This window comes from Ptychodera flava, chromosome 14 (genome assembly GCF_041260155.1).
Source record: "Ptychodera flava strain L36383 chromosome 14, AS_Pfla_20210202, whole genome shotgun sequence".
Taxonomy (NCBI): Eukaryota; Metazoa; Hemichordata; class Enteropneusta; family Ptychoderidae; genus Ptychodera; species Ptychodera flava.
The window spans coordinates 19,995,606-20,008,716 of NC_091941.1; the positions used below are offsets into that span (position 1 = coordinate 19,995,606).

General features: G+C 35.5%; 1 protein-coding gene across 5 annotated transcripts in view; it reads right to left on the reverse strand.

Moving 5' to 3' along the window:
• LOC139149672 (calcium permeable stress-gated cation channel 1-like) overlaps window positions 1–13,111 on the reverse strand; it is a 43,103-nt gene that overhangs the window by 22,179 nt on the left and 7,813 nt on the right. For 3 of the 5 annotated variants that reach the window (XM_070721532.1, XM_070721533.1, XM_070721534.1), the window contains 3 exons: window positions 12,638–12,720; window positions 4,063–4,110; window positions 2,090–2,198 (listed from right to left, as the gene is read on the reverse strand). In XM_070721532.1, coding sequence (XP_070577633.1) covers window positions 2,090–2,198; window positions 4,063–4,110; window positions 12,638–12,720 — 240 coding nt within the window. The remainder of the gene's footprint in view (window positions 1–2,089; window positions 2,199–4,062; window positions 4,111–12,637; window positions 12,721–13,111) is intronic. The other 2 variants (XM_070721535.1, XM_070721536.1) reach the window with 2 other exon arrangements.

The window sequence follows — 13,111 nt, forward strand, 5'->3', positions numbered from 1 at the left end:
ACCTGTAACATTATCCCTCGCTGTTCAAGGATGACCTTTTCAAATGGGAGGTATCTCTTTCCATTTTCCATTTTGCTAATGATCTACTCAGCCTCTTTGCTACGATGAAGTGCTGGCAGATTAGATTTCGAAAAATGGAAGTAATCTTCTTGTCATGCGACTGACATTCACAAAGTTCTGCGATAAAAACGACTTTTGCATGTGCCTATCCGGACTCTGACGTATTGATAGATTGATGTACTGTCGTAAAAGGCCAATTTTGTAATCCAGTGCGCAAGGCAAAAGTGATGAAATGTATCATACAACTTTATAGATGCTTTGTATATGCCACCATGTACTGTAGAAAGATTTACTTGACTAGTGCATTACTATAAGATGTCTGATGATGATCAAACTTGCTGGAGTTTTTGATGGGTCCAATTTATGCCCTTCAAACCATCAATTATGTACCATTGGCAACAATAAGAATTAGCATCTTGAAGTTTGGCCAGAATCAGATATATAAAGACTGGCTCTCTTCTCGACTTTTTTTTGAATGTAGCATGTCTATTTTGTCAATTGTTCCCATAAATTAAAGAGGACCGTTGCACAGTGTAGAATCTTGTTCAAATCTTGAATTTCAAAGAAAGCAATCAGAAATTACTTTCATAGACTGTAAGTCCACAATACACCTGTACATTTGATCATAATCACAGGAATACATTGTATGTCACTTTGTGATGTAAATTTCTCTGATCAAGGCAGAAAGAATATGCATTGCAATGTATACATTTAACACAAAAGAACCTTGTTTGACCCAAAGGCAGTAAGCTATTTGAAAATGCAAATCAAATATATTCATCCTGTATTTTAATTAAATATCATGATATTTACGTCTGATAAAATATCACACCACATCAATTTTTTTTGTTTTTAATCAGGCTTCTTTATAAATGTCATATTCCCAGCACAGGCAGTACTCATGAATATTCATATCAGCCAAGGTTGTGCAGGACTTGAAGATATAGTCAATTGTGTCTGGTAACATGGAACAGAGTACCAGGCCTCCCATTGAATTTTACAGCAGCGTTCGGCTACAAAGTAACTATAACCCAAGCAAATCAACTTCTGAATCTATGTAATTAGTTTGGCAAGAATCATTTGATCAAGGTGGACATTGATCTCGCTGGAAATTAATGTCAAAATATTGCTTTTGACAGTATTATTTATAAGGTACACATTGTGTAAACTATCCAGTGCATATATGACATGGAGAACTGATAAACTATGATTTATTTGACACGTTTCAAATACACTTCATTACGAAGCCACTTTGACAAAGTTCTGTTTATATATCCCTGAAAAGATGCCAAACCCCAAACATCTTTGTCACTCACCACACAAGCTCTCATATTTTATTTTTATTTTTATTTATTTACTTTGCACAACATGATACTTAAAATAACCAGCAAAAACAACAAAATCGTGTATGGATTACACAGAAAAGTCTAAAGACAAACAGACAAGAAAAAACAATTACAATATAAACAAATGGACAACGAACTTTAAAAAAACATTTCCAAAAGATCTGTGAAAAGGACTAAAACACTCGGAAAAGTCACAATATCAAAATCATAATATGTAGCCAGGTGCTGATATAAAATTCAATGGGAGGCCACAAATCTGTACCATGTTGCCAGACACAATAGAACTCTAACAGCTCTGTATGTGCAAAGACTTGACTTCATAATTTGCTCAGATTGATTAATCAATTTAATCACATTAAGTTATATTTTTTTATGAGACAACTTATAGCTAATGATACATCAGGCCCTGCACTTTGGACCTGTTATAAGTCTGAAAGACTCGGTGATAAGAAAGGTAAAATATTTATGTGATGCAGTCTGAAAGAACTGTTCTTAACCATCAGCTCTGATTTAGGACAGTACAGATTGTAGAATTAATGAAACACATTGAAAAGAAGTAAACAAACCTGAACTGAGCTTAAAAACGAATATATTTCTGATATGGGCCATAGAGTCATTTTGACAAGCACACACACACAGACAGACAAAGTGCTAGCAATCACACAGGAAGGCCACGTGTGTACCTGATCATCTTGATGTGGCAACCTTAAAGGTGTCTCTTCTCCTTCAACATCATTGATTGGCTTGACGCCTTCGTCTTTGGAGTGGTCTCCAAAAAACCTCTGGGTCCATCTGAAACCAATGCAACCAAACATTAAAGTTATTCTGATCCAATCATAAAATTCTGTTTTCAAATATTCACACATATCTCGCTGTCAGAAATTATGAACCCAGAACAACGAAGGATTAGTGATGCAAATCCTTGATAAAGAGAAGAAATGAGGTAATAATGGCTGGATTATGCATAAGGATAAAATTAAAATTTGGCACTGGTTTCTTCTAATGTGCTAGTATGCTACGGATTAATACCCTGGTGTTCGCAATTTCATGCAATGAATTGCTCATTAAGAAATGAGAAATTGGAATTTCGTTTTTCACTTTTTCTAAAAGCTGAGAATACTTTTTATTGCAAGCTCAAACTGTTTAAAGCACTAGGTAATTTTAAATTTAACACCTTATGCATTTTATGAAGGCAACAAGAATTCTCATAGCACACTTTAAAGTATTCATACATGTATGCTGTTTTCTCAGAAGAGATGCAGTATACACTGCGTTAATAATATACTGATTTTGTGTTTCCTGAGAAAGAAACCATCTCAACCTCGTCATGGGAAATGACTTTTTCTCCAGAAATAAAAGCCTCCATGAATAATTCCTAGAAAGAGGCAACAGCAGCACTGAGTAGTTTTAGTCTAAATTGAAAGACGGAATCAACGTCAACTCAATCTAAACATCGGGAATTGAATTCTTTTATGTTAGACATTTACCATAAATGGTCATGTGACTTGAGCCAAAGTGACAGCTAGGTCACATGATTACGGTATGTCACTCATAGAATAACTCACTTTTTATATCCGGCATAATAATATTACCTCATTTCTTTGCTTCTTTTCAGGCAAACCTAAATTAAACCATTAATGCCCAGTGGTTTTTGCATAAAGTTAAGATTGAAGAAACTCTACCTTGGGCACTTGTAAGTCTATTATGATAGGGTGATAAATGTGGACAACAGGGTGCAGAAGATGGATGGAGATCACTCAAACCACGGTGTTTGATGTTGACAGATTTCAGCCATAAATTTGGCTGCATATGAAGAATAATGAAAAATTTTTATGCAATTTCTTACAACTAAAAAGTTATAATTGTTTACACAATGCAATTATCCCTTTAATGATTTGTTACTTTTAGCGGTGAAGTGTTTACAAACAAATCCCTTTGTTGTAAATGACCATTAATGAAATGAAGACAGTCGTTATTTTAACATGATGGCATGACATGGTATGTTGCAGTGTTGTGGCAGAATATGTACTGTGTACTTCTGATATTTTGATATGAACCCTTACACGAGCAATGATGATGATGAAACCCTTATACCCAAAGATTTTTGGGAAGAGAGAAGTGGCATCCATGGGGCAAAGAATGGAATACCCATCCAGGATGTGGAAAGATATAAGAGAAATTCAATGTTGAAATCATGGCAGCCGCAGAATTATTAGAATTAAGAGCTGTTCGAGTGGTACAGGGTGTATTGTTGCATTTCAGCATTATTGCTTTGATGGAGTTGACTGTCATGCAGATGATGGTAGGCCGCAGCTGTCCATGATTCGGTGTGATTTTGATGTGATTGCCAAGCGCAGCAACCAAATTGGTGAAGTGGGTGTGTATATAATGCATGTCAAGGACAGACAGATGGTATCGTATGCAAGCACTGTATGAGGATTATATCAATGGGAGTTCGTTATGAAATGCTCGTGTCCAGTGTCCTAAAAATGCAAAAATTAATGAGAATTTCTAAAGGTGATTAATATCATTCATAAACAAACCATAAATCAAGAGCAGAGAAAGAGAAAAGTGAGGGAGAACAGTAGAAATACCATTACAGGAAAACTTGAATATGAGACAATATTGCAAACCGAATTGAAACAAGAAATCCTACACATTGTATCCTGTAGCTCTGACATTGCCATCATAGTTGATAGGTTGACTGGTACAAGGTGAAGAAGAAAGAGAAAATATGAAATATTACTTTTTCCTTGTTTGACTTAAATGTACATACTTACACAAAATATCCTATGATAAAATATAACAGTCAATATATAACTTTAACACATATATCAAGAGTGAGTGAACATTAAAACTTGGTGTATAAATGAAACATTTATTCATTGTAGTAAAAGTCAAACATCATGCATTATGTTTTGTGTTATGATTTAAATTCTCTTAATGTTACTCAAAACAACATCATGTGAATCAAGCTAATAGTATTTCAAAGTATATCTTGAAGAGAAAAAATACAGGAGCCATTTGTATACCCATAAATCTGAAAGTAGATGAGTTTCCCATTTGCATTTTTAATATAAACCTAAAGTGAGAACTTAAATGCTGAAATTAACAAAGGACAGTAAGTCTCTGTGATTCATTATCCACTTAACACGGTGACTTCTCGCAAAGCCATAAATCATTCAAAGTTATGATGTTCAGTAAGAAAAGCAAACATTACACAAGTAGGAAAATTTCTGCAGCTTTTTCGTGAGAAAAGAAATCACAGCTTCATGCAAATACTGACGTTTTCATACACAGTCATTTTGACAGTACTAGAGCTCAGTGTTGCTATAATTTCAGCAGTCAAATCCCCCTTGACTTATCATCTTTGCAAAGTCAGATGAAGAAGACACGATGTGAAGTAAAGTTCAAGGTCAATGTTAATGTATATAACTGTGACCTTAGACTTTCAAGCATCATATAAATTATACTGTCATAAGTCGACATGTAAAACACGGATTAAAACAATATAATATGATATGAACAGATTGTTCAAAAACCCTTCACTTGAAAATCATCTCACAAAAAACAGTTACAATTGACTGAAGAAAAGAGAAATGACAATAACTGAAATTTTAATATCAATTATTTCAATATTACTGGACCCGACTAGCTAGAAAGAAAAATGTGGTCATTAGATAGTGTGGAAAGTTATTTGGAAAGTGATGTTAGCAGGCCTGAAAGCATCTACAAAGCAAATTTTATCTAGTGTACATGCAACTCAAAAAACATGCCAAGCTAAAATGAAAAGCATACAACTACGTCTTACCAGCATATTACAATAGAATGTACAGCAGGGTGGTAAATTTTGAAAGGGAAAAATACATCAGGTTAATCTGAGGATGAGTGTTTCAAGAAAAACACACAGCCCTATGCATCATCTTGTATTTTACAAAGTACTTTACTTACTGTAACAGTAATTTCAAACATTTATCGGTGTAAAGAAGTGGGTGCAGGGTTGCTACCACAGCCTGTGCAGTGTTTTTGCAATTCAGTTACACACAAATTAACCCTTTCACCACCATGGTTTGTCCCAAATCCATTGTTTTCTATGGTAAAGTTGGACCTGTATACAGGGAACTGGGGGTGAAAGGGTTAATAAGATGTTCTTTCATCATCTTAAAAGGCGGTGTACTAGGGTGAAGTATTGATACAATTGCAATATACTTAATAAAATCTCTTTAAGGTACATGCCTCAGGGACAGATGTTCATGCTATCAATTTTTTTACAATACCTTTCTGATCTACAACTTTGTGTGGACTCATTTTCAAACTCTTGGAGTATAAATAAAATTTTCAGTCTTATTTTTCTGAAAATCAAAATTTTAATTTTTTCCCCATAGCGTTGACAGAGGGATGGCAACCACTTTGAATGTCAAATATTGGTAAATGTTGGGTTACCGTGACTTGCTTCTCTTGTATCAAAATTTGCAAGATGACCCCTGATTTTTATTCTTGATTTTGAAAGAGAATGATTGAAAGTTTCCTTGAGGAAAGTTTGAGCAAAAGTTTAAGTCTTCCACTTTCGAGGTGCACAAGACCTTAACAAAAGTGGAAAAATGCATTAAACACAAAGGTGAGGATATTATGTCTGCGAGATCAGTTTTTTAACCTCTTGAAAATGTCATGGATCAAAGAGTCATGAATTCTGTCAGAGTTTACTGCAGTCCATTCTGCATACTGGGTGTGGATATCGTAATTTCTGTTCCAGTCACATATCAGAGCAAACAGAAGATTTCATCTTTGCCCTAAACCATGACAGTGAAGCATTTTTAGGTGTTTTGCTTAACTACGTACGGTGCAGGTGATGCCAAAATGCATTATGGGAATCAGGTGACATTAACAGTGACAGGCATTGTCATCATACATGTGAATGTACACTTGTTTCACCACATCAATGGTACTATCAAAACCAAATTTTGCCAAAAAAAATATTACCTTCAAACTACTACAGTGTTGATCAATTATTTATAGCACAATTTTGAGCAATAAATTATTGATTTCAATAATGTACTAATTTTGAAAAATCAAGATTTCAGATAAAACCGGGGTATAGTACCACTGGTAACATAGCAATAGCACTGATCACGACTATGGTAGGTTTGTTACTAAATATGATGTCGTGCACGCAATTTTGTCCGCTGCTTACAACAAATTAGAATTCAGATGATTTTTTTTGCAGCTGTTTTTATTAGGATAGCTTCTAGTCAGGTCCATTGTCATATAAATTTTCAGCAGTAACAAAGTTCTAATTTCACCATACCTGCCAACGTAATATCTAGAAATTTAATTAATAAGTTCAGACGAGTATTTATTTTTCCATATTTGTAATGGAAATGTGACATCATTAAAAATCAGCCCTACATTCACTCGCAGAAATATAAGAAACACTAAAATCAAATCAGTTATCTTCTGTCGCATTACGCACAGTACCGTACTGTTTCGGTACACAATATAACAGTGATCAGATTAGACTTCACCATGGCAACAGCCTGCAGATCGTTGATTAATGTTAGGTGTATTTTTAGACTTTGATTCAAGCAAATCAGAAGGGAATAAATACGCTACGATGAATAATGGATAAACGACTTAAAATATTTACTCTTTCTTTTACCGTTGTACGTGAAAGAGCGTTTGTTTGAAATTCACTAAAATATTTACAAAGCAATCAACCCAAGGACAATGACAAGATTTGATATTTTATTTCCAGTTTCACGGATTATTTACAAGGACTTTAATTGTAAAGCACACATTCACACTTGTCTACTGTATGAAATGTTAAATTTTTCTCCAAGCTCTGTATTTCTTTGGGAAACTAATATGGTATGAGCACTCAAATATAATAAGGCAGTTCACATCGTTACTTAATCGTGGAATGCAATTACTTTCTGTCGTTACATGCATGCAGATGTGGTTTGAGCACTTTTGTTATTTTCTTAAATCTCAGTCCATTTAATCAAAGTCCAAATGTTGACGACAACAGACAGAGTTTGATTCACTGTTCAAAATTCCCTTGAGCAGGATTGGACAATGAATGGGAATGCACTTATTTTCATTGTTTGACTTCACCATTTTCTCATTACAATTTGGCTTAACCCTGTTATCATATATATGGCAAAGTTGAGACCATTACAAGAACATGGGTATATGGTGGTGGGGGGGGGGGGGGGGGGGGTTATCTCTACATTTCACCAATTTGAGGGGATTTCTTTGCAGAAACCGCCACCTTTATACGGTGCCGGGCCCCCTATTCTGACTGTTGAGGAAACCGTCAGTGCAGAACCATTGTTTGGTGATTTTTTTACAAAATTGCTGTGAGCTCTGGGAGTTTAATTTATGATGGCACCAATTAATTCAAATTGACTTGTACAGGGTCAATATTGATCAATTATTATATGTCTGATACCATTTCCTGTTGAGTATGTTAGTAATGGCTGTCTGAACAGTGTATTGACGCAAGCAGTCATGTTGAGGATTCAGCATGCTAACATGTAAAGAAGCAGATATTCTGCAGTGAAGGTCAAAATAATCAGTCTATAAAAGGGACATGTATCCTGGGAAAGACTGGTGTTTATCTTGTACTTACCCTACTGGGGATAAAGATCACTATAAAGGTGCACATATGATAGTATGCAAAAAGCAGAATAATTGGTACAATTGTATATTATTGCATTGTTCATGTTAATATTTTCATGGTGTTCAGTTTCATCGCAATATACTGTCGGTGTAATACAAAAATAGTGATGAAGTTCAATCTGACGTGAAAGAAGCATGAAAGGTCACGTTAGGCAGTCACACAGCCATGACACAATAGGTTGGAGAAAAAATTGACAAATTCAGAGAAAGCAATACTGTAGATTCCACCTTCAATAAGTATCTCGTTAGTTGCTATTGTCCGTATGATATTATGCACCAGTGGGTTGTCTCGCATTTGTATTCACAAAGTCAAAAGTTCACACGATGTCCTATTTTAGTCACATCTTTCCGTTCGTCCTTGACACAATCATTAATTTCATTTGGAATTGATGCAATTTTTTAATAGAATTACTTTCTTTAGAAATTTCCCCTCCCTTTCAGTTAATTCAAATCTCACAAAAAATGCAGCATTTGATCAAAAGCATCCTGCGTTCTTGGCTCTTGTGTGTAAGTCCGTGATCACACCTTGAAACTCAGAGAATCTGAACAGGTGCTTCAGGTATGGTCGATCCATGGATGTACAAAAATAGTACATCCATGATGATCGATCGCAGATAAAGAGATCGAGGTGGCGTTGCACATTGATACAGAGTAGTTTGCTCGATTTCACTTTTTTGCACAGATTCATTCAATTTTCATTAATTTGTTAGCCCAAGATCAAAATGTTGGTAGGGTTCAATTTTTAGCACGACAAGCGGTTGGCAGAGATGTAAATTTATGCAAATCTCCAGGCTTCTTTTTTCTCCTGTTTTTAACATTCCAAATAAATTTAACTCCACTCAAGCTGGGTCAAATTTGGTGACATTTCACATTATGTTCTTTAAATGCCATTCAACAAAACAACATTTGTTTTGCAATAAAGTTTTCACATTTTGACTAACGGCCATTTCAATTTTGCTTATCATGATTTTTATCACTTTTTGAATGTCAGTCTTTCAATCTCTGCCATTCAAAATGAGAATAGATAACACAAAACAAAATTGTCGTCTCTTTGTACATATACTGTTGTTTCAAATGCAATATTAAATTTCATAATGTTGTATCAAGTTTTTGACAAATTAATTTTTATCATCAATATCAAAATTGAGGTTTTCTACCCCAAATATGTACCCCTTCGAGTAAAATATTGCTACCATACTAAACTTTAGATTCTCTGCTTTTAGAACATTATAGTATGAGGGGTTTTTCATGTCATCTTTGGTAAGAAATATTGCTTTGAAAGAAAACAATTGTTGGTTAAGTGCAACGCTACCTTAATGCTGTGGTCTGTTTTCTGAGCAATTTGAGTCAGTGAAACCACAAAACAAACCCTGAGACAAATATTCATCCTGAGGGAAGCCATCTGAGACACTACTCATCTGATTTCCATGCCAACACACAGTCACACTAATGATGAGGGTATATTGATTTTCAGAAGTGATAGGGAGACATTTCGTGGCCTTTACAGAAACTCAGCCTATAATGCACTTTCAAATAAAAAGTTTTTCTGAGAAACTAGCGTGTGCAATTTCAGATGAAACGTTATTCTGAGAAAAGTTACAAGACAGCTAGGAAACACTCAACCACTTCACGATGAACACTCCATCCCCAAAATCAATTTGTAACAAATCCTTCTCGGGCAAGCCATTGTACGGATAAAATGTGTTGATCGACAAGAAACTGTAATGTTTGCTCATTCACCATCAGTTGAAAACCAAAAAGTTCAGATTCTGTAGATTGTTTTCACAGCACCATTGGTTGCATTTCCATGCAAGCTACAAAATGCAATATGACACCATGCTTTCAATTGTCACAAATAATGTTAAATATTCCTACATATCAAGTATCATGCCACTCTTGTTCCAGAATGAATTCTACATTGTGAATCTAGAGAGTATACAGGTACATGTACATACAGACTTTATAGGGGTACACATACTTGTATGCCTAAATAGATTTCTCCACTCTGAGTCCAAGTACATCATCAGGACATGTTGTTCATGGTACGTCATGCAATTAATTGCTACTACCGTACATTATACATCATGATGTAGATTTCTCTATATACCCTAGTACCTGTATATCGATCATCACTACATCTTGTTCATGATGATACACGGTCATGATAGTTACTGTACAATATCATGTAGACTACAAAATGCAGAAATATTACTACTGTACACAATATGAATATAGTGATACACATCTGAAACTGTTCTGGTCAACACCAAATTTTGGCACAAAACTTGTTTGCTAGCTAGGGCAAGGTTGGATCCCTCTTACAGGGAAATGCATTGTGGAATGCACTGCTATGAAAGGACAAACTCATCTAAACCAACATGACAGCCTAATTGCCGGGCAAATCCAGGACAAGTGACTCTTGAGGACAGTCTAAGAACACGCCGTATCACGTACTGAGTGAACTGGAGATAATTGGTTCACTCTTGAGGGATCAGGAGATGTTGGAGACGGCGCTGTACCAATTATAGCACAGCTTTACTAATTGCTAATCAAGTCTGGCTGACTGTACATCTGCTTTCCTTTAAAATTACCTTCAAGAGAGGAATATTCTAAATCTGACATACTGTAAGTATCCAAAATATATCAAACTTTCTAAGCTAATCTGGCATATAAAAGTGGGTGAGAGTTAAAAATTTGCAGGGATCTAGAAAAGTTTGATTACAGGTGACAAAAATAAGAGTATGGCTGGTTACAAATAGTGTACGTGTGCTATGGGCACATTAAATTTGTGCAAAATGTCCCTATTTTTCATTAAACTGATATTTTCACAGCTGGCAAATTTTAGCTGACAGCCAGTTGTTTTTCCTGGCTGCCTTCTAAGTTTCTGCATCCTTGAATTTGTGGGTATGGAACTCCAATAATACAAGATTGAGACAGCTGTCCTTTGCAGGCACGTACGTATGGCACCTGAAGATATGTGTGTCAGTAGACTGAGAGATAAATGTAACGTACCAACTGAGTGTTAATAACGGCATGTACTTTCTGAACGTAGAAATGCCTTACTCACTCCTTCCTATTTACCCTTTGAGTGCCAAAGTCAATGTTAGTCACCAAAGTTTAATATAACCCAGACAATATTTTGCAGGTCCAAACATTTTATTGACAGATTTTTCCCAAAATTTTGACCCAAAACTGCAGTCTACGAAAAGTGCTGTCCATTTGGTCCAAAATTTTAAAAGAATCACAGAAAAATTCATAAAAATATAGGAAAAAATGTTGCACTAAAATTTTGGTTTGAAGATTACAGCACTCAAAGGGTTAATCCTTCACACATCAGACTATTTTTATCGACCACGTCAATCCTACCATGAACTCTGCCCCAAAATACAAACTCTGAGTACTGCACTATAATTCAACTTCAAATTAAAAGATTACAATATATGATGTGCGGCATTTTCACTTTGCGTCAACAGAGAGACACTAGACAGATTCCACAAGATAAGATCTATCTGTACCTTATCTCAGAGGGAGAACGTTAACGCTCGTACAGAAAAACGTTCAATTATAAGTCAACGTCACTCCTGGTCAAGCATCCATCGGCCACTTGCTAACAACATTATCGATGTCACTTATCAAAAATGCGAGTGGATTTGAGTATTCAAGGTGACATGTACATAAAAACAGACAGGCTTTTGACCAGATGTGCAATATATTTAAAATATGTTGATAAATCCACTTTAGCAAGAAGGTCCTTGTAAAGATTATCTATGTCTGCAGGGCGCACAATTGATCAATCTGCAGGGAACATGTGCATCTGTCTTGGTGAATTTTTACATCCGTCCATATTTTCTGAGCTACATCTACCAAAGAACAGATTGACAAAGACCAGATTCTATTCACTTGTCAGGTTCCAGCTCTGACAATGAAGTTCAAATGTTGAATTTATCACCGCAAGTAGCTTTAATGCAGCCAGACGTACATTCCCCTTCGAAGGGCCTCCCTCTTTGTGCAAAACACACAGCTTATAGTTTTTCTGTCACACATGGTAATTATAAAAACACAGTGACTCTATCCATATATTACCGGTACTTAAAGTCCAGAGAACAAAAGTATAATGCCAATGTTGAATTTCACACATCTGTCATATTTTATCAATATTTTTAACTATCTCGCATAACCATACACGTATGAAAAAGTACAAAAATTCAACAGAAAAATGTTTTCCTTTAAATGAATGTAATGGCTACATTAGTAATTAATGCATGATCACATCATTTCATTACAAAAGAAGTGCGATTTCAAATTTCACTCTTAAAATCTACAACGAGTATTGGTGTTATAGCCAGCAGTATATTGCTGTGAAGGTGTTAATTGTGTTGCGGTGTCCATAGTATATAATAGCAATGGACTCAAAATGTAGCATCTCATTGAGACATGGTGCTGCAACTGACCCCAGCAGTCCGTCCGTCCCTATTTGATTTGCACATGCATATTTCAATTCAACCTCTGAACCTGCAAAACCAAATCAAATTGCCAATTGGCTTTCCTCTTACCTTTCGTCAGCACGCTGGACCAGAGCAATGCGTCCGTAGTCCCCAGCAATCTTCCTGCACACGGCAAACAGTAAAAGTACGATCTGGGAGAGACATAACATTATCCTGTTACAACTAATACAATACAGTGTCATTTTCATCTCAAATCAAGCCACTAAAACTGAAGCAAAAATTATCAAAAAAGAATTCACCATCATTAATCCCTGTTCTTGACTATTTGACATTATGGGAGACTGTGTTTGTAGTAATGTTGCCAATTTTTTGCACACTTTTCATCAGTAACATCAAAACATACATGTACATGCTATGGTGGCTGTTGTAAATAATCAGCACAAAACTACGATGATAAGTATGTGTGATCAGTTGTACAATGATATGTGTGAACGTGGCACATTTCTCCATCAAGAGCTATTAAAATAACACATATTCATACCAACAGCACATACAACAATATCTGGATACTGTTGACTTATT